The 27,593-nt window shown below is 44.7% G+C and overlaps 2 protein-coding genes across 2 annotated transcripts; both read right to left on the reverse strand.

The window, feature by feature from the left end:
• Nucleotides 1-19,339: 19,339 nt before the first annotated feature.
• On the reverse strand, nt 19,340-21,019 carry LOC131260990 (leucine-rich repeat-containing G-protein coupled receptor 4-like). The gene has a single exon (XM_058262860.1). It carries the CDS (start codon nt 21,017-21,019, stop codon nt 19,340-19,342), a length of 1,680 nt encoding a protein of 559 aa, XP_058118843.1.
• Nucleotides 21,020-24,977: 3,958 nt separating this feature from the next.
• LOC131260993 (leucine-rich repeat-containing protein 15-like) lies at nt 24,978-26,672 on the reverse strand. The gene has a single exon (XM_058262867.1). It carries the CDS (start codon nt 26,670-26,672, stop codon nt 24,978-24,980), a length of 1,695 nt encoding a protein of 564 aa, XP_058118850.1.
• Nucleotides 26,673-27,593: the final 921 nt, after the last annotated feature.

Genomic DNA, 27,593 nt, shown 5'->3' on the forward strand with positions numbered 1-27,593 from the left:
GGGAAAGCCAAAACAAGTCAAACATGTTTACGACTTCCTGGCTAGTTTACACAACACTGGAAATAAGGTTGATATCCGGTCTAACCTCACTTCCTAGATCAGGCGAACAGAATCAACTCCATCCATTGAAGAAATCCGACGAACGTCCAAGCGTCGCTGGTGCATATAGTATGCCACTACGCCAAGGGTAACGACTCCAAACACTGCAAATGTGTACACTATCACCTGGAACGTCACATACAAGGAAGAAGAACCGACTTCTGCGAGCTGCTCGTTAACTGCGGACGTTGGGGCCACTACTGGGACCATGGTGCCTGTGGCAAGTCTGACGGAAGGCTCGGCCGATGGCTTCGGTAGACCGGTCGTAGAAGTCGTCCTCATCTCAGACGTGGTCCTGGTCTTGGGCGTGGTTGTGCTAACGGTAGAAGAAGGAGTAGGCTTGACCGTAGTAGTTGTGGTAGATGAAGGATAAATTTCAGCAAACTGTCGCTCCAAAGGTACCGAAGGAAGGCTCTCCATCGCGGAGTCGTAGTCGTCGTAATATAACTCCTCTGAATCCCCGTTGGCGAACAGTTCCATGCATGAGCCCTTTAAGTCTCCGTCCATAATGACCTTTAGCTTGAACGCTTTCATGTACTCTAGCTCAAGACTTAGGTGGTTAGCGTTCCATCCGTTTCCACACATCTCTAGAACGCGCAGATTCGGCAGATACTCGCGCTGTTCGAGGAAGTTCATCTTGTCTATGTTATTGAACGCCACGATTAGCGTTTGTAGCTCGACGAGGCCTGAGAACATGCTGAAATCGAGCTCTTTGAGGTTGTTGTACGAAAGATCCAGCAGCATCAGCTCGACCATGTTGGCGAACGTTTCATTGGTGATCGTGATGTTGGTGTGGCTTAGGAGTAGCTGTTCCAATCTTCGCAGGCTGTTGAACACACTGTTGGGCTGTAGTGGATTGTTGCTTAGGGTGAGCTTGCTAAGGTTGATCATTCGCGAGATAGGACTAGCGTCAGAGAGATTATTTTCAGTGAGATGCAGAGTGTGCAGTTTCGAACCCGTTCCTGAAAGTTTGCTGATACGGTTATGTTCGGCCTGCACCAGCGTGAAATGATCGTTCAAATACAGGGTAGTCAGCGAGTTGTTGTGCAACAACACGTGTGACGCCTTTAGAGAAGGAAATTTGAACGCAGTCAACTGGTTGTGAGACAGGTCGAGTCGGGCCAGTTCAATGATATTGTTGAAAATGCCAGCTGGCAGAACGTTGCTTAGCAGGTTGTGTGCCAAGTTAACCATTGTAAGCGCTGAAGAGGATGCGAACAGATTTTCCGGTAGTTGTGTGAGTTGGTTGCCCATTAAGGTGAGATGGGTAAGGTTCTTCAGGCCATTAAATGCGTTCGGGCTGATGGTAGTGAGCTTGCTGGAGATAATAACCAGCATCTCCAGTGCGTCCAGTTCGCGGAAAGTGTTGTCCTCCAGCGTGCTAATATTGTTATAGCGGATGATGACTTCTCTTAGGTTAGGTGTTTTCTCGAACGCTCCCGGTTCAATGTTGCTTAGCTTTCCTTCGTTGATTTCCAGATCGGTTAGTTTCGGGAAGGAACCGAAAGTTTCACCTGTCAGCTTATTGTCGTAGAAGCGTATGATTATCAGATTGGTTATTTCATTTTTCTCCATCGGGCAACTTGATTCGGCGGTTTGCAGTGCATCGTTCGTGGGATTAATCATAAGACAGTTCGTCGGTTGGCACCTGCATCTCATGGCATCTGCCATTTTCCAGTCACCAAGAGCGAGTAGGGTCAAGCCCATCAAAGCACTATTAGAAAAGTTATTATTAGAGCACACTGTCAGATGAAAACGCGATCACGGTGAGCATTCGCTACTTACCCTATGGCGATAGGTCTCATTTCAAATTCGCTCAAAGAACCGTATTGGGTCACTGTTCGAAGGAAACTAATGCGATCCCAAATCCGATCGGCATATAGGATCGCTCCACCAGGCATAGGGATGTGTATGCGTTCGTTATCACCATACTGTGTATGTACTCTAGAGGCCGAGCCATTACGTTACTTGAATTACTTCGCATACGTCAGTGTGCACTGGTTCATCGCCCAAGTTTTGATGGTGTTGGACACCTTCTCCGCTTGCAAAGGATTCTGTATCAAGCAAATCAATACATTTTTATACTTCATTATCTCTGCAAAATATCATGTAGCAGATCATAAACAGATTTGTTTTGCTTGTCTATGCTAACTCATGAGCACCATGCATGTTTGTAGATTTCTATCTTGATTTCAGAGTACATGTCGTAGTACAGTACCCAGAAACCTCGACTTTATTACAATTTTATGAGTCATGGCGTGTATTTTCACAAAATAAGACATCTTCTCTTCTATAAAAATCCATCAAATGTCTATGCCTTCATAAAGAACTAAGAGACTGAGGCTCCAGCTAACGATAAATTCTTTGCTTCAAACGATATCGTTCTTAGAGTGCATATGTGCCTTCATCAGCTACTATTGGATAGTTTGTTTCTTGTCTTTGAAAACAGTTTAACAATAATTATTATTTTCAAATTCGTTCGAATTGATTCAATCTATGTGGTTATTTTTTAAACTCTTGTGCGAAATGGACCAAACTCGATTTCCTTTGACGGCTCAATTTTGATAAAAATCTTTTAAATGCCTTTCTTCTACCGACAGAAGACCATTGAGTATAGACGACCATATGATGAAACATCTTTTCCAATCGTGCAATTGTTTATCAGAGCATTGTGAATTGTTTGTGTGGAACTTTTTCGTTTGTTCATTATACGTAACCCGCGGGTTATGCTAATCTATTCTTACGACGATTGCACCTGCAGGTATGCTTGATACAGCACATTTTCGAGAAGGAAGTAAACTTAAGCAACAAGAATTTAATCCCTTTTTTATCTATCCTTTTACTATATTATACATAGTACATTGTACTATAATTTATATAGTACATTGGTTGATTGTTTCACCATACTACGAGCACAAACACCTATAAGATATTAAAATCATCGTTGTTTTGTGTAATACTTTTTACCGCTTAACTGTTCTATTTTCTGAGATTTTTCGGATAACAACAAACGAACTTTTTAAAAAAAGCTATTTAATAGTGCATGACATTTTATTCAATCATAACATTAACGAATACATTCACGATGCGAAGGATGTTTTTAAATTTTTTTGATAAGACCATCGGAAACAGTAAAAGAATAAACTTTCTTATTTTCTTCATACCACTACTCTGATATACCACTATTATAAAGTCTTCGGAATATTGTTTTTAGCACGGGAAGGGGTATCCCTTATCGTCCGACACATCGAGGGAAATTCAAAATAAGTCAAACATTTTGCGAGCGCAACAAACTAACCACTTTCTTGCAAGCTTACACAACACTGGAAATAAGGTTGATATCCGGTCCAATCTCACTTCCTAGACAAGGCGAACAGAATCAACTCCTTCCATTGAAGAAATCCGACGAACGTCCAAACGTCGCTGGTGCTTATAGTATGCCACTACGCCGAGCGCAACGACTCCAAACACTGCAAATGTGTACACTATCACCTGGAACGTCACATACAAGGAAGAAGAACCTACTTCTGGGGGCTGCTCGTTGGCTGCGGACGACGGGGCCACTACTGGGACCATGGTGTCTGTGGCAAGTCGAACGGAAGGCTCGGCCGATGGCTTCGGTAGACCGGTCGTAGAAGTCGTGGGCATCTTAGACGAGGTCCTCTCGGGCGTGGTTGTGCTAACGGTAGGAGAAGCAGTAGGCTTGGCCGTAGTAGTTGTGGTAGATGAAGGATAAAATTCAGCAAACTGTCGCTCCAAAGGTACCGAAGGAAGGCTTTCCATCGAGGAGTCGTAGCCGTCCGCATGTGCCTTCTTAGGAGCCTGCTCCCCGTTGGAGCACAGTTCCATTAATGTGCCCTTTAAGTGTCCATGCAGATCGGCCTGAAGCCTGTTCAATTCCATGTACTCTAGCACATGACTTAGATAGGTAGCGTTCCAGCCATTTCCACAAATCTCCAGAACTCGCAGTTTTGGCAGATACTCGCGCTGTTCGAGGAAGTTGATCTTGTCTATGTTATTGAACGCCACGATTAGCACATGTAGCTCAATGAGGTCTGAGAACATGCTGAAATCGAGCTCTTTGAGGTTGTTGTACGAAAGATCCAGCAGCTTCAGCTCGACCATGTTGGCGAACGTTTCATTGGTGATCGTGATGTTAGTGTGGCTTAGGAGTAGCTGTTCCAATCTTCGCAGGCTGTTGAACACACTGTTGGGCTGTAGTGGATTGTTGCTCAGGAAGAGCTTTTTCAAGTTGATCATTCGCGAGATAAGACTAGCGTCAGAGAGATTATTTTCAGTGAGATGCAGAGTGTGCAGTTTCGAACCCGTTCCTGAAAGTTTGCTGATACGGTTATGGTCGGCTTCCACCAGGTGGAAATGATCGTTCAAATACAGGCTAGTCAGCAAGTTGTACTGCAGCAACACATGTGCTGCCTTTAGAGAAGGAAATTCGAACGTAGTCAACTGGTTTTGAGACAGGTCGAGTCGGGCCAGTTCAATAATATTGTTGAAAATGCCAGCTGGCAAAACGTTTCTTAGCAGGTTGTGTGCCAAGCTGATCTTTGTAAGCGCTGGAGAGTAAGCAAACAAATTTTCCGGCAGTTGCGTGAGTTTGTTGCCCATCAAGTTGAGATAGGTAAGGTTCTTCAGGCCATTAAATGCGTTTGGGCCGATGGTAGTGAGGTCACTGAAGACAATGAACAGCATCTCCATCGCGTCCAGTCCACGGAAGGTATTGTCCTGCAGTGTGTTGATCTTGTTATAGCGGATGATAAGTCTCGTTAGATTAGGTGTTGTCTCGAACGCTCCCGGTTCAATTTTGATCAAATTTCCATGGTTGATTTCCAGAGAGGTCAGGTTCGGGAAGGAACCGAAAGATCCAGTTGTCAGCTTATTGTCGTAGAAGCTTACGATCATCAGATTATTTTTGCTATGTTTCTCCATCGCACAAATTGATTCGGCGTTTTCCAGTGCATCGTTTGTAGGATTAACCATAAGGCAGCTCGTCGGATGGCACGTGCACAGAGCGGCATCTGCCTTTATCCACTTACCAAGAGAGAGTAGGGTCAAGCCCACCAAAGCACTGTTAGCAAACAGGTTAGTATTAGAGCGCACTGTAAACGCGTTGACGATGAACACTCGCTACTTACCCTATGGCGAGAGGTCTCATTTTGAATCCGCTCAAAGAACCGTACTGGGTCACTGTTCGAAGGAAACTAATGCGATCTAAAATCCGATCGTCATATAGGATCGCTTTAGCAGGCGTAGGAAAAATAAGTGTGCGTTCATTATCACCATGCCATGTATGCACTCTAGCGGTTGAGCCATTACGTTACTTGGATTACTTTGCCTGTAGCAGATCATAAATAGATTTGTTTTGCTTGTCTATGCATGAGCACCATGAATGTTTGTCGATTTCTATTTTGATTTCAGCGTACATGTCGTTGTACAGTACTAAGAAAGCTCAGTTTTATCAGAATTCTTAGAAAATAGACTTAGAGAAATTAGACATCTTCTCTCCTCTAGATTTCAAAGCCTTCTTGCAGAACGTACTGAAATATTGAGCTTCGTTTTTTTTCTTTGCTTCGATAACCGATTCAAACGATATCGTTCTTAAAGTGCATATGGTGTCATGGCCTTCGTTAGCTGTTAGTGGAACATTTGATTCTTGTTTTTGGAAACAGTTTATTTAAAATTATTGCTTTCGAATTCGTTCAAATTGATTCAATCCTTGTGACGTTTTTTTAAACCCCTGTACGAAGTGGAACAACGTCGATTTTAATCGACCGTTAAGCAGAGATTAAATCAGCTACCCCGGGAGAAAGTAGCGAACTTATATTAATTTGTATCGGGTTTATTTGCATCAATTTCAAATATCAGAAACGCGCGACAGGAGGGAGGTCCGCGACAGCCGAGTGGTAGGGCTGGTTAGAAAAATCGGCCCATGAGCGCCGGGGCTCACCACCTCGACGGCGTGGGTTCGAATCCCAACCAAAACCAGACCCTCCCCTGTACGAGAGGGCTGACTATCCACGTACTCAAAGGGAAAAAGTTTCGTGGCAGGCATGGCCAATAAGGTCGTTACGCCAAGAAGAAGAACACTGGTATTACCGGTACCGAAGTGGGATGACTACTTGTCGCTGTGATCGAGTAACACTGCTCGAGATGTCGCGGGGTGGAGACGGTGCGGGTTGTGTCGATGTGTGCTGTGGAGTTGGTGTTGGCTGTGGTGTAGACGACTTTTTTTCTTTACTACAGGGGAATTTTCGAAAGATACGGGTCCGACTCCGCATGCCGAATTTTTACCGACTAAACCACCTGTTGTGCGCTACCAGTGTCACCACTGTTCAGTATCGCGAGGCTTTTGGTCAGTTGATGTGGTATGGCTTCGTTCTGAAGCTTTAACGCTGAATAGCACTTGCTTAGCTTTCGATAAGCCCTTGCGCTGAGGAAGTGGCCGACCAATGTCGAGCCTCCCGTGATGCAGCCTCGGCTGATGGCCATATGTTCCAGCTGGCACCAAGAGGATGGCGTTCCCTATGCTAGCGGTCCAACGTCGTGGTCTCTGAGTCGTTGTTAGAGGGTTACGGCTTGCCCCATTAACTATTGCTGCTGTTGTCGCTGTTACTATCAGCCTGTCCCTTGCAAAATGGGCACGCTCTTGTTTCCACTCTCTTTGTAGGATTGTCGTTATTCGGCGTACCTCATCACTTACACGGCTCCAATCCGACGCAGTCCGGAGTTGGAATGAAGAGCTCATGCCACATAGGATGTCTCGGAAGAATCCATAGGATGTCTCGGAAGCACACCGATGGAAGCTGACGCCCCATTCCTCTGATTCAGCCATGCAGCTGCGTAGGGCTCAGTATTTCGCCAGGTCCCTGCAGTGGATGGTAGCAGCAGCTCAACGCCCTCTGCTAGCTCTACCGAGAGCAGGCCATAGTACATCATGTTCCACAGGGTGGGACCGAGACTCGATCCTTGTGGAACACCCGCTCTAAGTCACCTCGACGGCGGAATTTAGCTGGTGTCATACACCAACAAACGTCGCTCATCAAGTTGGCAAGCATCGTTTATAGGTAAAGGGAGACTTCATCCCCTGTGCCGCTGTAGCAGTCTCGCGCCAACTTGCGGTGTGGAAGGCGTTACGGTGGTGCTCAGCAGCTAACCGTCTCTCACCTGGGTCCACGGTGGAGAGGCTGCGCTCGCTAGCAGCCTATCATTCCACGCGCAGCCAGCCTAAGCTAGTCTACCAAAAAGCGGTTGACCTCACCTGGAAGGCTGGCACGTAGTTCCGTTGCATGGTCACGTCGCATGCCCGAGTGAGGCCGGCAACCAACGCCTCTGGAGAGTCCGCGAGCGCAGAAAATCCGGAACGATTAAGCGCCTCCTGATATTTAGATCGTCTTCCTGCTGATTGTAGACTGCGTCGGCCGTCAAGCTGTGCTCGTCCATCGCCACGACGAGGGTGCTGGTCCTGTTGGGCCAAGGTGAATGTTACGTACTGGTGGTCCCTTTTGACACATCAATCACACTGGTCCGGGGAACCCTGTTCGCTGTGAAGGTGGGTGTACTGCCACGGTTCAGCATGACCATGTGCCGACGCTCTGTCATCTCTAATAGCTCCTATCCCCTTGGTTTCGAGCGAGAGCTCCCAGAAGCCGTATGCCAGACGTTGAAGGTGTTGAAGTGCGGCGATCACCAACCGCAGGAAATCTACTTCGTTCCCGATAGGCGTCTATTGGTTGATTGTTCCATCATACTATGAGCACAAGCACCTGTACAATAGGTTTCACGAGATCAAAATCATCGTTGTTTTATATTTTAAGTTTTACCTCTTAATTGTTCTATTTACGGTAACTTTTCGGATAACAACAAACGGACTTGGAAAAACCACTATTTGATAGTGTATAACCTATTATTTAATCATCACATTAACGGATACATTCACGATGCAAAGGTTATTTTTAAATGTTCTCGATAGGACCATCGGAGACAGTTGATAAACAAACTTTCTCATTTTCGGCATATTACTACACTGGTTTGGCAAAGGGGGAAGGTCTTTGGAGTATTGTTTTTAGCACGGGAAGGGGTATAACAAATTGCCGAACACTTGTTACAAATAACATGCCAATCACTTATAACGTTTCACGAACTCCCTTATCGCCCGACACTTCGAAGGAAAGTCATATTAAGTCAAACATTTTGCGAGCGCAACAAATTTACAACTTCCTTGCTAGTTTACACAACACTGCAAATAAGGTTGATATCCGGTCCAACCTCACTTCCTAGATCAGGCGAACAGAATCAACTCCATCCATTGAAGAAATCCGACGAACGTCCAAGCGTCGCTGGTGCATATAGTATGCCACTACGCCGAGCGCAACGGCGCCAAACACTGCAAATGTGTACACTATCACTTGGAACGTCACATACAAAGAAGAAGATCCGACTTCTGCGGACTGCTCGTTAACTGCGGACGTTGGGGCTACTACTGGGACCATGGTGTCTGTGGCAAGTCGAATAGAAGGCTCGGCCGATGGCTTCGGTAGACCGGTCGTAGAAGTCGTGGGCATCTTAGACGAGGTCCTCTCGGGCGTGGTTGTGCTAACGGTAGAAGAAGCAGTAGACTTGGCCGTAGTAGTTGTGGTAGATGATGGTGGATAAAATTCAGCAAACTGTTGCTCCAAAGGTATCGAAGGACGGCTCTCCATCGAGGAGTCGTAGTCGTCGTAATCGTCGTAATATTCCTCGTTTGAATCTTGCTCCCCGTTGGCGAACAGTTCCGTGGATGAATCCTTTAAGTGTCCGTGCTTATCGGCCTTTAGCTTGTACATTTTCATGTACTCTAGCACATGACTTAGATAGGTAGCGTTCCAACCGTTTTCTTGAATCTCCAGAACTTGTAGATTCGGCAGATACTGGCGCTGTTCGAGGAAGTTGATTTTGTCTATGTTATTGAACGCCACGATTAGCGTTTGTAGCTCGACGAGGTCGGAGAACATGCTGAAATCGAGCTCTTTGAGGTTGTTGTACGAAAGATCCAGCAGCTTCAGCTCGAACATGTTGGTGAACGTTTTATTCGTGATCGTGATGTTGGTGTGGCTAAGGAGTAGCTGTTCCAATCTTCGCAGGCTGTTGAACACACTGTTGGGCTGTAGTGGATTGTTGCTCAGGGTGAGCTTGGTCAGGTTGGTCATTCGCGAGATGGGACTAGCGTCAGAGAGATTATTTTTAGTGAGATGCAGAGTGTGCAGTTTCGCAGCCGTTCCGGCTAGTTTGCTGATACGATTATGGTCGGCTTCCACCATCGTGAAGTGATCGTTTAGATACAGGCTAATCAGTGAGTTATTTTGCAACAACACGTGTGATGCCTTTAGGGTAGGAAATTCGAACGCAGTCAAATGGTTGTGAGACAGGTCGAGTTGGGCCAGTTCAATGATATTGTTGAAAATGCCAGCTGGCAGAACGTTGCTTAGCAGGTTGTGTGCCAAGCTGATCTTTGTAAGCGCTGGAGAGGATGCGAACAGATTTTCCGGCAGTTGCGTGAGTTGATTGCCTATCAGTGTGAGGTGGGTAAGGTTCTTCAGGCCATTAAATGCGTTCGAACCGATGGTAGTGAGTTTGCTGGAGACGATGAACAGGATCTCTAGTGCGTCCAGTCCGCGGAAGGTATTGTCCTCCAGTGTGCTAATATTGTTATAGCGGATGTTGAGTTTCGTTAGATTAGGTGTTTTCTCGAACGCTCCCGGTTCAATGTTGCTCAACTTTCCTTGGTGGATTTCCAGATCGGTCAGGTTCGGGAAGGAACCGAAAGTTTCAGTTGTCAGCTTATTGTAGTTGTAATGAAGGATAGACACACTGGTTATTTCATTTTTCTCCATCCGACAACTTTTAGCGTTTTTTAGTGCATCGTTCGTGGGATCAATTATAAGGCAGCTCGTCGATTGGCAACTGCATATCAAGGCATCTGCCATTTTCCAGTTGCCAAGAGAGACTAAGGTCAAGCCCACCAAAAAACTATCAGAAAAGTTAGTATTAGAGCGAGATGAAAACGCGATCACGATGATCACTCGCTACTTACCATATGGCGAGAGGTCTCATTTTGTATTTGAGCAAAGAACCGTACTGGGTCACTGTTCGAAGGAAACTAATGCGATCCAGAATCTGATCGGCATATAGGATCGCTTCAGTAGGCACAAGGAGAAGTGTGTGCGTTCGTTATCAAAATGCCATGTATGTACTCTAGCGGCAATGCCACTACGTTACTTGGATTACTTCGCATACGTCAGTGTGCAATGGTTCGTCACTCAAATTTTGATGATGTTGGACATCTGCTCCGCTTGCAATAGATTCAGTACATCAGAGCGCAAATCAATACATTTTGAACTTCATTATCTGAGCAAAATATCAAGTAGCAGATCATAAATAGTTTTGTTTAGCATGGCTATGCTGACTCATGAGCACCATGAATGTTTGTAGATTTCTATTTTGATTTCAGAGTACATGTCGTAATACAGTACCCAGAAACCTCAACTGTATTAGAATTCTATGAGTCTTGGCGCGTGTTTTCTCAAAATAAGACATCTTCTCTTCTATAGAAATCCTCTAGATTGAAATGCCTTCATAAAGATCTGAGAGACTGAAGTTCCAGCTAACGATAAGTTCTTTGCTTCAAACGATATCGTTCTTATGATGCATATGATGTCATCGTGTTCGTTAGCTACTAATGGATAATATGTTTCATTTCTTTGAAAACAGTTTAGCAATATTGACTGTTTTCAAATTCGTTCGAATTGATTCAATCTATGTGACTGTTGTTATGAACTCTTGTGCGAAGTGAACCAAACTCGGTTTTCTTTGAGGGCTCAATTTTGATAAAAATCTTTTCATCAAATGCCTTTAATCTGCCGACAGAAGACCATTAAACATAGTATTCAACACTGGCGATGAAAAATCTTGCGTATTCAACACTGGCGATGAAAAATCTTTACCAATCGTGCAATTGATTTATCAGAACATTAAGAGTTGTTTGGAACTTTTGCGCATATGCTTTATACCCGCAAGTTATGGTAATCTGTTCTGTTGGCCATTGCGCTTGCAGATATGTTTGATACAGCATACCATTATCGACGAGCAATTAGAACTTAGCAACAAGAATTTAACCCTTTTTGTAGCTATCCGTTTTGTACATTGTTGTGTTTGCTATATGTGTAATGCTATTTTCAGTGTTTAAATCAAACAAAATTTATATTTCATTAAATCAATGAAGAACAAACAACCAGTACTATCCTTTTCTTCTTAGCGTAACGACATTGTTGGTCATGTTTGTCCGTTAAGGGCTTACGAGACGAGAGGTCTCGTTAGGGATTTCGAATGAGGTCGAACTCACGCCGTCGAGGTGGTGAGCCCCGGTAAACGGTGCTACCGCTCCGCTGTCCAAATGGATGATTGTACCATCGTACTACGAGCACGTACCTATATGATAGGTTTCACGATATCAAAACCATCGTTGATTTATGTTACATTTTTAAAATAAATTGTACTATTTTCGGCGATTTTTCAGCTTCAGCGAGAAAGTAACTGGAAAACGCTGTTTATTAAAGGGTGTCCCAGAAAGTATAAGCACTATTTCTAAATTACGTTTTTGGAAAATGGATGACGCTAAACAGTTGATTCTTCGGGTGTTTGATTTTTTACATTCAAACCTACTAGATGGTGCATCGAAACTATTTTTTTCAACCGTTTCTGTTAAAATGCGAGGCATTTCCGTCAAAAAGCGCAAAAGCGTTCTGCACAAATGGTGTTCGACTCCTAATATTTCGCTGAGGCAATTAGCAAAATCGGTAAGTGTGAGTATCGGAGCCGTACGAACCGCCATCCAAAAGTTTCGGGAGGAGTTCAGGTTCGAGGATACGTCGAAAAGTGGTCAAAAACCCGGTCCTATCGACCAACAGTTGAACCGGGAAAGAGCAAAAGCATTCAAGTAAAAATAGGAAAGTTCCATACGCGATGTGGCTCAACAAATGGGTACCTCAAAAAGTAACGTCCAATGTGCCAAGGCAAGATTGAATTTAAAATCGTACAAAAACCAAAAGAAATCGAAAGAGAGGGCAAATCAGGCCGCATGCTTTAAATATCGGGCCCGGAAGCTGTACGACAAGCTGCTGTGTGGTAAATCCTCATGCATCAGCTCGACGATGAGTCGGCCAAGACCAGACCAATTGAGATATTTTGGGCGCTAACGAAAGCACACTTGAGAAAACATTTTAAAGCTGCGGAAAACATCGACAGTTTTCAAAAAAAGTGTAAAACCGTTCAAAAGTGTCGAAAACCGTTCACGACAAGTATGTGCTGAGCCATATCGAAGGCGATAGATCAGAAGTGCGGTCATTAGCATACGATTAAATTTTTAAAGTTTTTATTTTTCGCAAATAGTCCAGAACAAAACCCAAACACAATTTATGAAACAAAAATTCAGTTTCTGGAACAGGTTTTGTTTTTTACCTAATCGTGCTTATACTTTCGCGGACACCCTATGTATAAAACTTCATTTATTCATAACATTAACGTGTACATTCACGAAGAGAAGGGTACATTTGAATGATTTTGGTCGGAAAAAGCTAATAAACAAACTTTCTCATTTTCGGCATACCCTACTCTGGTGTAAGATAGAGGAAAGGTCTTTTAATACCGTATTTAGGACGGGAAGGGGTATAACAAACAACTACGTAACGTTTCATGACCTTTATTATCGACCGACACTTCGAGGGAAAGTAAAAACAAGTCAAACATTTATCGAGCGCAATAAATTTACGACTTCCTAGATAGTTTACACAACTCTGCAAATACGGTTGATATCCGGTTAAATCTCACTTCCTAGACAAGGCGAACAGAATCAACTCCATCCATTGAAGAAATCCGACGAACGTCCAAACGTCGCTGGTGCATATAGTATGCCACTACGCCGAGCGCAACGACTCCAAACACTGCAAATGTGTACACTATCACCTGGAACGTCACATACAAGGAAGAAGAACCGACTTCGGCAGGCTGCTCGTTGCCTGCGGACGACGGGGCCACTGTTGGGACCATGGTGTCTGTGGCAAGTCTAACGGAAGGCTCGGCCGATGGCTTCGGTAGACCGGTCGTAGAAGTCGTCGTCATCTTAGACGTGGTCCTCTCGGGCGTGGTTGTGCTAACGGTAGGAGAAGCAGTAGGCTTGGCCGTAGTAGTTGTGGTAGATGAAGGATAAAATTCAGCGAACTGTTGCTCCAAAGGTATCGAAGGAAGGCTTTCCATCGAGGAGTCGGAGTCGTCCTCATGTGCCTCCTTAGGAGCTTGCTCCCCGTTGGCGCATAGTTCCATGAATGTGTCCTTTAAGTGTCCGTGCATATCGGCCTTAAGCTTGTACATTTTCATGTACTCTAGCACATGACTCAGGTAGGTAGCGTTCCAACCGTTTCCACAAATCTCCAGAACTTGTAGATTTGGCAGGTACTCGCGCTGTTCGAGGAAGTTGATCTTGTCTATGTTATTGAACGCCACGATTAGCGCTTGTAGCTCAATGAGGTCTGAGAACATGCTGAAATCGAGCTCTTTGAGGTTGTTGTACGAAAGATCCAGCAACTTCAGCTCGGCCATGTTGGCAAACGTTTCATTGGTGATCGTGATGTTGGTGTGGCTTAGGAGTAGCTCTTCCAATCTTCGCAGGCTGTTGAACACACTGTTGGGCTGTAGTGGATTGTTGCTCAGGGTGAGCTTGGTCAGGTTGATCATTCGCGAGATGGGACTAGCGTCAGAGAGATTATTTTCAGTGAGATGCAGAGTATGCAGTTTCGCACCCGTTCCGGAAAGTTTACTGATACGATTATGTTCGGCTTCCACCAGAGTGAAATGATCGTTCAAATACAGGCTTGTCAGCAAGTTGTTGTGCAGCAACACGTGTGATGCCTTTAGGGAAGGAAATTCGAACGCAGTCAACTGGTTGTGAGACAGGTCGAGTCGGGCCAGTTCAATGATATTGTTGAAAATGCCAGCTGGTAGAACGTTGCTTAGCAGGTTGTGAGCCAAGTTGACCATTGTAAGCGCTGGAGAGGATGCGAGCAGATTTTCCGGTAGTTGTGTGAGCTGGTTGCCCGTCAAGGTGAGATGGGTAAGGTTCTTCAGACCATTAAATGCGTTCGAACCGATGGTAGTGAGTTTGCTGGAGACGATGAACAGGATCTCCAGCGCGTTCAACCCGCGGAAGGTATTGTCCTCCAGTGTGCTTATGTTGTTATAGCGGATGTTGAGTTTCGTTAGATTAGGTGTTTTCTCGAACGCTCCCGGTTCAATGTTGCTTAGCTTTCCTTGGTTGATATCCAGAGCAATCAAGTTCGGGAAGGAACCGAAAGTTTCAGCTGTTAGCTTATTATCGTTGAAGCCTAGGATCATCAGACGGGTTATTCCATTTGTCTTCATCGGACAACTTGATTCGGCATTTTTCAGCGCATCGTTGGTGGGTACTAGTATAAGGCAGCTCGTCGGATTGCATACGCACCGACCGGCATTTGCCATTTTGCAGTCGCCAAGAGAGAGTAGGGTCAAGCCCATCAAAGCACTGTTAGCAAACAAGTTAGTATTAGAACGGACTGTTACATGAAAAAACGATCACGATAAACACTCGCTACTTACCCTATGGTGAGAATTCTCATCATGAATCCACTCAAAGAACCGTACTGGGTCACTGTTCGGAGGAAACTAATGTGATGCAGAGTCCGATCGCCATGTAGGATAGCTGCATTAGGCACAAGGAGATGTGTGTGCGTTCGTTATCACAATGCCATGTATGTACTCCAGCGGCGGTTTTCCACTTGGTAGCATCGATTGTAGATACTGTCTTCGTGCCGACACTTTGCGAGAATATCATCGTTTCGTACGTGCATTACTTGGATTAATATGCATACGTCAGTGTGCAATGGTTCGTAGCCCATGTTTTTATGATGTTGGACATTTTATCCACTTGCAACGGAATCTGTATCACACAAATCAATTGATTGATACTCCATCATCTGAGGTGAATAACATTTAGCAGATCATATATTTATTTCATTTATTAAGCAGCATGAATGATTGTAGATTTCTATTTTGATTTCAGAGTTCATGTCGTAGTACAGTAAATAGAAACCTCAGCTTTATCAGAATTCTATGGGTCTTGGCGCGTGTTTTCATAAAATCAGACATCTTCTCTTCTATAGGAAGCCTCTAGATGTCAACGTCTTCATGTAGAACGCCCTCAGATACTGAGGTTTCAGTTAACGATAATTTCTATACTTCAAACGATATCTTTTTTAGAGTGCATATGATGTCATGGCTTTCGTTAGCTTCTAATGGATAGTTTGATTCTTGTATTTATAAATAGTTTAACAGTGATTATTGTTCTCAAATTCGTTCGAATGGATTCAATTCTTGGGACTTTTTTTGCAACTCTTGTACAAAATGGACCAAAATCGATTTTAATCGATCGTTAAGTAGAGAACAAACAAGCTTTGAGCTGATCCGGCGGAAAGTAGCTAACTTATATTTATTGTTCTGGGTACTGTCGGGTATAGTTGTTCTGATTAGAACTATCAGGAACGTGACGTAGCAGCGAACGGAATGGTGGCGCTGATGGTCGTAAGTATTCGCCCACCAGGCTGGTGTTATCGGTACATAAGTGAGATGACTACCCGTCGTTGTGACCGATTAACACTGGTCGAGATTTTTACGCAAGGTGGAGACGATGCGGGTGGTGTCTATGTTGGCTGTGGGCGAGCAGGTGTTGGCTGTCGGCGTGTAGTAGGGCTTCAAAGGATTGATGGAGTCTTTTACAGGTGGCCCGTTGATCTGCACCTGGAACGTCTGGTCGCTACGCCCTAGAAATGCGTAATGTCCTTGGTATAGTGTTGGAGTTAGAGTGCTGGTTACACGATTTCGTTGGGGATGAACACGAGGGTGTATGTTCGTATGTGTAAGTGGACGAAGGAAGCTTTGCTAGTGTGCCAAGCCGTTATTGGTGGACTGATGTTTGCCTTTGCCTTCCTCAGTTCAGCGGTGAGCTCTGGGGGGGACTACTTCCAGCGCAGAGTCCTGCAGTATGCGACGAGTGGCGGCACGGTCTCGCGCGACATCACCGCTGGCGTTCCACAGGGGTCCATCCTCGGCCCCGACCCTCTGGAGCCTGATGTATGATGGGGTGTTCAAGTCGCGGCTGCCTCCCGGAGTGGAGCTCATCGGGTTCGCGGATGACCTGATCCTGACCGTCCCCGGCCGTACCCCACGGGAGGCTTCGTTGCTGGTCAACCAATCCGTTCTCGTGGTGCAGCGGTGGATGCAACATCACCAGCTGTCCCTGGCGCTGCACAAGACGGAAATGGTGATGCTGAGCAGCCTCCGGAGGGGCCACCCAAAGGTACCTGTACGCGTAGGAGGCTCCGTCCTGCCCAGGCGTGGACCAGTCGGCTGAGCACGTGTACTTCCAGTGCCCTCGTTTTGGCGAGGTACGCGAGCGACTCCTGACTGGCCATGGCATGCAGCCAGCGACTTCGGACAACTTTAATGAGTACCTGCTGCACAGCACGGAGGCTTGGGAGCGGGCAGCCGAGGCGGCGAAGATCATCTGCTCCAGGCTGCAGCAACAGTGGACCAGGGAGCGGGCAGCCGAGGCGGAGCGAGAGACCGCGGAGGCCAGGCAGCGAGTCACTGTGCGGGCGGACGCTATCTCGGCGGCTCAGGAGCGCCGAAGGACGGGTCGCTTTGGTCGGGATCCGACCCTCCGAGGAAGAATCCTGGCGATGGAGGAACCCGCCAGGACAGCTTTTAGGAGACGGGCACGGCAGCTGCTGGACAACATCAGACGGCTACGAGGAAGACGACACCGGATGCCTCCAGCAGTGTGCACGGCAACCATGGCAAGAAATGTAGCTGCGCTCAATTAGCATGACGCGGCTATCGAGAACCAGCCAGCAGCAGCAGGCGATTCGCGCAGGCATTGAGGCCAGTCAGGCCATGAAATAAATGGAAAGAGAGGGCCCGATCGGGAAGTGCGTTACTAGGGCCAAACGGCGAGATGCCCACCCGCACACAGCTCTACCGTGTAGCATGCTGTGTGGAGGCAACGTAAGGGCTAGAGAAGGGAGTAGTTGATTTTCCTGTAAAACTGTGATAATAGTTAAGCTTTATTATTTTAAGAGGAATAAAAAACGAACCCTAATGTTAAAAAAAAAGTGTCCGATTCCATCGTTCAATTAGCCCGTTGATTTGCCGACCAGCGAACCTGGTTTTCGGGGATGGGTAGCGTGCGAGTGAGATGTTTGTATGCCGATGCATTTTGGCTGTATGGCAGGGCAAGCAGTTTTGCACGAAGTCCTTGGTATCTTGACGGATGTTTAGCCAGACAAAGCATTCTGTCATCAGTTTGGCAGTGGTTCTTGTACCAGAGTGGCACATGTCGAGAATGACGTGCAACTGTTGTTGCCGGAAAGGCTTTGTTACGCACGGTCGGATGATAAAGGTTAGGCAATCGCAGTAGAGCGCCTTGGTGCTGCCAGGAATTAGCACATTTTGGAGGGTCAGGTCGTCAACTTGTCATATTCTATGGCAGAGGCAGACCGGATGGACTCGATGTTAGAGAGTAGGTCTGCCTTTACGTTGTTTTCCCCCTCCACGTGCCACATGTCCGTGGTAAACTGGCCAATATAGTCGAGGTGACGCGCTAGCCGTGGCGCTACTTTTTCCGATGATTGATGGAAAACGTACAATGGCTGGTGGTCGGTGTAGTTGTGGAAGTTTCATCCTTCCAGGGGATGTCGGAAGTGACGCACGGCGAGGTATACGGCGGATAGCTCGCGGTCGTAGGAGGAGTACCGGTGTTGAAGCTACTCAACGTGAGTTGCGAGCGAAAATGTTTATAATTAAAACGTTAAATGTTTATAATCAAAAATGAGTTTAAAAAACCAGTCTTTATTCCTATAGTTCTTGTTCGCAACTGCCTGATCAGTCCTTATCGCTTATCAGCCGTTGGCGATCTCCTCGGATAGAACTGCCCAAACGTGGGTGCTAGCTATCCCTTTTCGTCGCTATTTTTCTCTTCTGTACACTTTGCGCGCTGCACTTTGCCCGCTACAGGGTTTTGCGTAACAATTTAGATCGGCGGCCCGTTGCTGGCTGCAACAACCGGCGTTGGGCTTTGTGGATTATTTTGGAAAAAAATATGTGTGGCTGCAACTGTCCATCGATTACTTGACGAACACTATTTACAATCAAGCCTCTAGATTCTTCAGCGAAAGAGAATGGTTCGTCCTGAAGCCGGGTTTATATAGCGCCTATCGCGAGCTCTGGACTCGCTCGTCTTGCGTGGCTCAGTTCTTCGGTATGATGGTTCAAGCAGGCTAAAACACATACAAAAATTGCTTTAGAAAAATTTAATGAGGGATTGTTCATTGCCCTATCCTCTTCATTGTTATACACATTTGATTGGAATGCGACTTTGCCGTCGCGTACTGAACACGCGCCAAAAAAAGCAAGTACACATCATAATGTTTCATAATGTTATTATATTTAGCTTTTGCTTTGTTTTAGCTGATTTTTTGTGCTGAATGTGCATCAAAATGATAGTGCAAAAAACCATCTCTCATTTCTACTTTTCTAAAATAATTGTTATTCACAAAGAATATAACTTTTGTTTTTGTTTTAGCCCGTCGATACCTGGCTTTATTAGCGTTGTGTATACGATAGGTTTCAAGAGATCAAAATCATCGTTATTTTGTTGTATAAGTTTTACTGCTTAGTTATTCTATTTTCGGTGACTTTTCAGATAACATCGGGAACGAAACTGGAAAAACGATGTTTATTAGTGTATAAAATTTTATTCAATTATAACATCCAATTGTTGTTGGAATATTGTTTGTTAAAAGAGTAAATGAGGCCCGTGGGCCCCCTCATACCGCACCCCCTAGGTTGATTGCGTAGCCGAAATTAACGGAATAAACTACGGTTCAAATACTCGTAGGTTGCATTTAACGTATTAATGTATCACCAATTGCATACATTCAGTTTAAACGTCCACAAGAGGTGTAGCCACGATCGAAAACTTGGCGGCCGTGGCCTCATACTCTTTTGTATTGTTTTTAGCACGGCTAGGGGTATAACACATTTACGACTTCCTTGCTAGTTTACACAACACAGGAAATAAATTTGATATCCGGTCCAACATCACTTCCTAGATCAGGCGAACAGAATCAACTCCATCCATTAAAGAAATCCGACGAACGTCCAAACGTCGCTGGTGCATATAGTATGCCACTACGCCAAGAGCAACGACTCCAAACACTGCAAACATGTACCCTGTCACTTGGAACGTCACATAGAAGGAAGAAGATCCGACTTCTGCGGACTGCTCGTTGGCTGCGGACAACGGGGCCACTACTGGGACCATGGTGTCTGTTGCAAGTCGAACGGAAGGCTCGGCCGATGGCTTCGGTAGACCGGTCGTAGAAGTCGTCGTCATCTTAGACGTGGTCCTCTTGGGCGTGGTTGTGCTAACGGTAGAAGAAGGAATAGGCTTGGCCGTAGTAGTTGTGGTAGATGAAGGATAAAATTCAGCGAACTGTTGCTCCAAAGGTATCGAAGGAAGGCCCTCCATCGAGGAGTCGGAGTCGTCCTCCTGTGCCTTCTTAGGAGCTTGCTCCCCGTTGGCGCACAGTTCCATGAATGTGTCCTTTAAGTGTCCGTACATATCGGCCTTAAGCTTGTATATTTTCAAGTACTCTAGCACATGACTCAGGTAGGTAGCGTTCCAACCGTTTCCACAAATCTCCAGAACTTGTAGATTCGGCAGATACTCGCGCTGTTCGAGGAAGTTGATCTTGTCTATGTTATTGAACGCCACGATTAGCGTTTGTAGCTCAATGAGGTCTGAGAACATGCTGAAATCGAGCTCTTTGAGGTTGTTGTACGAAAGATCCAGCAACTTCAGCTCGGCCATGTTGGCGAACGTTTCATTGGTGATCGTAATGTTGGTGTGGCTTAGGAGTAGCTCTTCCAATCTTCGCAGGCTGTTGAACACACTGTTGGGCTGTAGTGGGTTGTTGCTTAGGGTGAGCTTGGTCAGGTTGATCATTCGCGAGATGGGACTAGCGTCAGTGAGATTATTTCCAGTTAGCTGCAGAGTGTACAGCTTCGCACCCGTTCCGGAAAGTTTGCTAATACGGTTATGGTCGGCCTCCACCAGAGTGAAATGATCGTTCAAATACAGGGTAGTCAGCGAGTTGTTGTGCAGCAACACGTGTGACGCCTTTAGAGAAGGAAATTTGAACGCAGTCAACTGGTTGTGAGACAGGTCGAGTTGGGCCAGTTCAATGATATTGTTGAAAATGCCAGCTGGTAGAACGGTGCTTAGCAGGTTGTGTGCCAAGTTAATCATTGTAAGCGATGGAGAGGATGCGAACAGATTGTCCGGTAGTTGTGTGAGTTGGTTGGCCGTCAATGTGAGATGGGAAAGGTTCTTCAGACCATTAAATGCCTTCGGGCTGATGGTAGTGAGTTTGCCGGAGACGATGCACAGGATCTCCAGCGCGTTCAGCCCGCGGAAGGTATTGTCCTCCAGTGTGCTTATGTTGTTATAGCGGATGTTGAGATTCGTTAGATTAGGTGTTTTCTCGAACGCTCCCGGTTCAATGTTGCTCAACTTTCCTTGGTTGATATCCAGAGCGGTCAGTTTCGGGAAGGAATCGAAAGTTTCAGCTGTTAGCTTATTATCGTTGAAGAACACGATCACCAGACGGGTTATTCCATTTGTCTTCATCGGACAACTTGATTCTGTGTTTTTCAGCGCATCGTTGGTGGGTAATAGTATAAGGCAGCTCGTCGGATGGCATACGCACTTTACGTCATCTTCCATTTCGCAGCCGCCAAGAGAGAGTAGGGTCAAGCCCATCAAAGCACTGTTAGCAAACAAGTTAGTATTAGAACGCACTGTTACATGAAAAAGCGATCACGATAAACACTCGCTACTTACCCTATGGTGAGAATTCTCATCATGAATCCACTCAAAGAACCGTACTGGGTCACTGTTCGGAGGAAACTAATGTGATGCAGAGTCCGATCGCCATGTAGGATAGCTGCATTAGGCACAAGGAGATGTGTGTGCGTTCGTTATCACCATGCCATGTATGTATTCCAACGGCGGTATTCCACTTGGTAGCATCGATTGTAGATACTGTCTTCGTGCCGACACTTTGCGAGAAATGATAATAAATATCATCGTCTCGTACGTGCATTACTTGGATTACTATGCATACGTCAGTGTGCAATGGTTCGTAGCCCGTTGGACATTTTATCCACTTGTAACGGAATCTGTATCACACAAATCAATTGATTGATACTTCATCATCTGAGGTGAATAACATTTAGCAGATCATATATTAATTTGATTTACATGGCTTTGCAGACTCAAAAGCAGCATGAATGATTGTAGTCTTCTATTTTTATTTCAGAATACATTGTTACTTTTTTTACAAGTCTTGTACAAAATTGACCAAAATCGCTTTTATCGATCGTTAATTAGCGAACAAACATGCTTTGAGTTGCTTCGGGGGAAAGTAGCTAACTTATATTTATTGTTCTGCGTAATGTCGGGTATAGTTGTTCTGATTAGAACTATCAAGAACGTGACGTAGCAGCGAACGGAATGGTGGCGCTGATGGTCGCCAAAGTATTCGCCCACCAGACTGGTGTTACCGGTACATAAATGGTATGACTAAATTGTTGGTTCGGCGTTTATTAGGGCTTCAGGCCTTGGAAGGCCTTGGTTGTTCGACGAACGCTATTCAATTAGCTCTGCTCCATTCCACGAAACACGTTCGCGAGACGGCATTTTGGCGCACGTGGCCCGATTATCTCCTGCGCACCAAGGATGTGCCCTTTACCGTGCTGCAGGGAAGCAGCACAGCGCTTAATACGAGAAAACGAAAATGACTAACACAAACCGATATGCGTATCACGTCGGGGTCATCACTTTTTCGCTGCGGGGGAAAGTAGCTAACTTCCCAAGGAGAACCGTGCTGCACTTTCCTACCAAATGTGTACGCGTCTACCAAAAACACATCTCGCCAAGTGTATTTTTGATAGGCTTTTTTTACATGTACACCTCATGACCTATGAAACGTGTATTTTTGGTAGGCATCTACACCTCGTTACCTACCAAAGCACAATGGAGCGACTCCGGAATAAAAATCAAAAATTCAAATTTGGATTTCAGAAAAATGAAATACGTTTTCTCAAACTACAAGATGAAACTAAGAAATGACCCAAAAACTAGAGCCTCTGTTCTTCCAGGTTCTGAGAAACAGCCCGTCAAAGTCAAGATTTGTGAAAATATTGCGTGAAAAATTGAAAGAAAAATCCCTCAACTTTGAAGGTTTGTAACTCCTATAATAATGGCCAAAATCGGATTTCAAGTACAGGTTTGGAAAGGTATATTGCCATGCTTTAAAATTTTTGAAAATTTAAGTAAATTGAAGTTGTATGTCACAAAATATTAAGCAAAGTTTCGCAAAACTCCTGGAATGTTTTTCAATTTTCTGTTTTTAACCTCACGTCATCGCTAAGGATTGTAAAAGATAGTAATATGATGCATACCCACTTATAGTTTAGAATGTTTTGAAACAATAAATGATCATTTTTTTTGCGTCCAGCGCAAAAATCTTTAAGTTAATATGAAAAAAGGTTGAAAAAATAATGCCCCCATAGTAATTCCAAGAATATGTGGTTTTTGCAGCGCCACCTGGCGGTATTTTCCAGAAACATCATAATTTCGTGTAATATAATAGTATTGCACGATATTACAATGAAAAAATTGCAAAACATTTGATTCCGAATTTTATCCCGGCAATTTACTCTTTTCTCTCCATAGTGCAAAGGTGTATTGTTGGTAGGCTTTGGTGACATGTACACCTCGTAGCCTGCCATTGGCGTTTTTTAGTTGAGCACTGGTGTTTAGAGAAGAACTAGCGGCCAAGCCTTTGTTTACTGTTGAGGTGTGGTGTGGAGGTGTGTACCGCAAGTGTAAACAGAATTGTTTTATACTTCTTTTCGGAATTCTGTTTACACCTATAATCTGCTTAAGAAATCTGCTGCAAAAGAAGTGTAAAAAGAATTATGAAAAGAAGAGCAGGCGGTTCTGAAGAGAATTCTTTTATACTTGAATAACACCAAAAATTCTCGTTGGGTTATATTTATCGTTCCGCCGTATATCGAGTTTTTTTTTTGCACTAATTTCAACTATCAAGGACGCGATGTAACAGCGAGTGGAATGGGTACGAATATCTATGTACTCGGATCATGTCTACAACTAAATGTGTTGTTTGCTGTTTTTTATAGAGAATTTGAGCCATCCTGAAACCAGATTTATCCTCCTGGACTCGCTCAACTGGCGTGGTACCGTTCCTCGGTATGCTGGTTCAAGCGGTACTGTCGTTGACACCTAGGTGGCGCTGATGGTCGCTACAAGCTTATCAAAATGTAGAATTAAACAAAATATTCAACGCTGGCGAATGTAATGATTGACACTTTCAATTATGCAATTGTGTTATCAGAACATTGTGAACTGTGAAAATAAATGCTGAAGGAAGTAACCATTAAGTTTGGAACTTTTACGCATGTGCTTTGTGCATAACTGCGCTAATCTATTCTTACGGCTATTGCGCCGGCAGATATGCTTGATACAGAACACCATTATCGACAAGCAATTTGAGTTCAGGGACAAGAATTTAATTCTTTTTCAATCGAAAAAGCAAACCATTGGTTGATTGTTTCAACATACTACGAGCACAAACCCCTACACTACACCAAAAAAGTTAGTATACAGCAGTCTAAAACAGACACAAAAATTGCTTTAGAAAAGTAAAATGAGGGATTGTTCTTTGCACTATCCTCTTCATTGTTATACACATTTGAACGGAATACGAGTTTGCCGTCGCGTACTGAACACGCGCCAAAAAAGGTAAGTACACAGCATAATTGTTCATTATGTTATTATATTTGGCTTTTGCTTGGTTTTAGCTGATTTGTTTTACTTTCATGAAATCAATTGTGAACATTTTAACCAGCCCCACTGTGCTTGATAATAAATTTACTTCGTTTTTGGCCCAAAATGGTCAGAAATGGGAAATTCCTTTGCTGAAGAGGTTGAATATCATCTGATTGCATAGAAATGAGGGAAAACAGTACAACGCATGTCTCGGGAACCCGCATCCAAATGTGCATCAAAATGATAGTGCAAAAAACAATCCCTCATTTCGTTCCTCACAAAGAAAATGACTTGTGTTTTTGTTTTAGCCCGCCGAGACCTGACTGGTACGATAGGTTTCACGAGATCAAAATCATCGTTATTTTATTTCAAATTAAGTTTTACCGCTTAGTTATTCTATTTTCGGTGATTTTTCAGATAACGGTGGGAGCGAATCTGGAAAAACGATGTTTATTAGTGTATACAATTTTATTCAATCATAAGATTAACGTGTACATTCACGAAGAGAAGAATATTTTTGAATGTTATGATAGGACCATCGGAAACAGTTAATAAACAAACTTTCTTATTTTCGGCATACCACTACACTGGTATCACATGATAAGAAAGGGGAAAGGTCTTTGGAATTTTGTTTTTAGCACGGATAGGGGTATAACAAATCGCTGCACACGCCGAACACTTGTAACGTTTCACGAACTCTTTTATCGACCGACACTTCGAAGGAAAGTCAAAACAAGTCAAACATTTTGCGAGCGCAACTAATTTACAACTTCCTTGCTACTTTACACAACACTGCAAATACGGTTGATATCCGGTCTAAGCTCACTTCCTAGACAAGGCGAACAGAATCAACTCCATCCATTGAAGAAATCCGACGAACGTCCAAGCGTCGCTGGTGCATATAGTATGCCACTACGCCAAGGGCAACGACTCCAAACACTGCAAATGTGTACACTATCACCTGGAACGTCACATACAAGGAAGAAGATCCGACTTCTGCGGGCTGCTCGTTGGTTCCGGACGACGGGGCCACTACTGGGACCATGGTGTCTGTGGCAAGTCGAACGGAAGGCTCGGCCGATGGCTTCGGTAGACCGGTCGTAGAAGTCGTCGTCATCTTAGACGTGGTCCTCTTGGGCGTGGTTGTGCTAACGGTAGAAGAAGCAGTAGGCTTTGCCGTAGAAGTTGTGGTAGATGAAGGATAAAATTCAGCGAACTGTTGCTCGAAAGATACCGACGGAAGGCTCTCCATAGAGGAATCGTAGTCGTCGTAATGTACCTCCTTAGGAGCCTGCTCCCCGTTGGCGCACAGTTCCATGAATGTGTCCCTGAAGAGCATTGTGTGTGAGAATCCGTGCATATCGGCCTTTAGCTTGTACATTTTCATGTACTCTAGCACATGACTCAGGTAGGTAGCGTTCCAACCGTTTCCACAAATCTCCAGAACGCGCAGTTTCGGCAGGTACTCGCGCTGTTCGAGGAAGTTGATCTTGTCTATGTTATTGAACGCCACGATGAGCGTTTGTAGCTCGACGAGGCCTGAGAACATGCTGAAATCAAGCTCTTTGAGGTTGTTGTACGAAAGATCCAGCAGCTTCAGCTCGGCCATGTTGGCGAACGTTTCATTGGTGATCTTGATGTTGGTGTGGCTTAGGAGTAGCTGTTCCAATCTTCGCAGGCTGTTGAACACACTGTTGGGCTGTAGTGGATTGTTGCTCAGGGTGAGCTTGGTCAGGTTGATCATTCGCGAGATGGGACTAGCGTCAATGAGATTATTTTCAGTGAGATGCAGAGTGTGCAATTTCGCACTCGTCCCAGATAGCTTGCTGATACGGTTATGTTCGGCCTGCACCAGCGTGAAATGATCGTTCAAATACAGGGTAGTCAGCGAGTTGTTGTGCAACAACACGTGTGACGCCTTTAGAGAAGGAAATTCGAACGCAGTCAACTGGTTGTGAGACAGGTCGAGTCGGGCCAGTTCAATGATATTGTTGAAAATACCAGCTGGCAAAACGTTGCTTATGAGGTTGTGTGCCAAGTTAATCGCTTTGAGCGCAGGAGAGGATGCGAACAGATTTTCCGGCAGTTGTGTGAGTTGGTTGCCCATTAAGGTGAGATGGGTAAGGTTCTTCAGGCCATTAAATGCGTTCGGGCCGATGGTAGTGAGCTCGCTTGAGATAATGAACAGGATCTCTAGTGCGTCCAGTCCGCGGAAAGTATCGTCCTGCAGCGTGTTGATCTTGTTATTGCGGATGATAACTTTCGTTAGATTAGGTGTTTTCTCGAACGCTCCCGGTTCAATGTTGCTCAAAGTTCCTTGGTATATTTCCAGAGCGGTCAGGTTCGGGAAAGAACCGAAAGATCCAGCTGTCAGCGTGTAGTCGTTGAAGCGTACGATCATCAGATCATTTATGTCGTTTTTCTCCATCGGACAACTTGATTCGGCGTTTTCCAGCGCATCGTTCGTGGGATTAATTATAAGGCAGCTCGTCGGATGGCACATGCACAGAGCGGCATCTGCCATTTTCCAGTCGCCAAGAGAGAGTAGGGTCAAGCCCACCAAAGCACTGTCAGCAAACAAGTTAGTATTAGCACGCACTGTTACATGAAAAAGCGATCACGATGAACACTCGCTACTTACCCTATGGCGAGAGGTCTCATTTTGAATCCGCTCAAAGAACCGTACTGGGTCACTGTTCGAAGGAAACTAATGCGATCCAGAATCCGATCGCCATATAGGATCACTCTAGCAGGCATAGGGAGATGTGTGTGCGTTCGTTATCACCATGCCATGTATGTACTCTAGCGACCGCACCGGACTTGGTAGCATCGTTTGTCTATGTTGTCTTCGTGCCGACACTTTGCGAGAAGTGATAAGAAATCATCGTCGTCTCGTACGTACGTTGCTTGGATTAATATGCATACGTCAGTGTGCAGTGGTTCTTCTCCTAAGTTTCGATTATGTTTTACATCTCATTCGCTTGTAACGGATTTTGTATCAAGCAAATCAATGTATTGATACTTCATCATCTCTGGAAAATATCATGTAGCAGATCCTAAATAGATTTGTTTTGCATGTCTATGCTGAGTCATACGCCGCATGAATGATTGTATTTTTCATGTTTTTTTTAACAATTTGAAAGTTCTGTCGTAGTATAGTACATAGAAATCTCAGCTTTATCAGAATTCTATGGGTCTTAGTACATGTTTTTCCATATTAGACATAGTATCTGCTGTACAGATCCTCTAGATGTCAATGCCTTCATGTAGAACTCCCTCAGACAGCAAGGCTCCAGCTAACGATAATTTCTATCCTTCAAACGATATCTTTCTTAGAGTGCATATGGTGGCATGGGCTTCGTCAGCTGCTTTTAGATAGTTTGCTTCTTGTCTTTGAAACCAATTTGTCAATAATTATTGTTTTCAAATTCGTTCGAATTGGTTC

Source organism: Anopheles coustani, chromosome 3 (assembly GCF_943734705.1).
Source record: "Anopheles coustani chromosome 3, idAnoCousDA_361_x.2, whole genome shotgun sequence".
Classification (NCBI taxonomy): Eukaryota; Metazoa; Arthropoda; class Insecta; order Diptera; family Culicidae; genus Anopheles; species Anopheles coustani.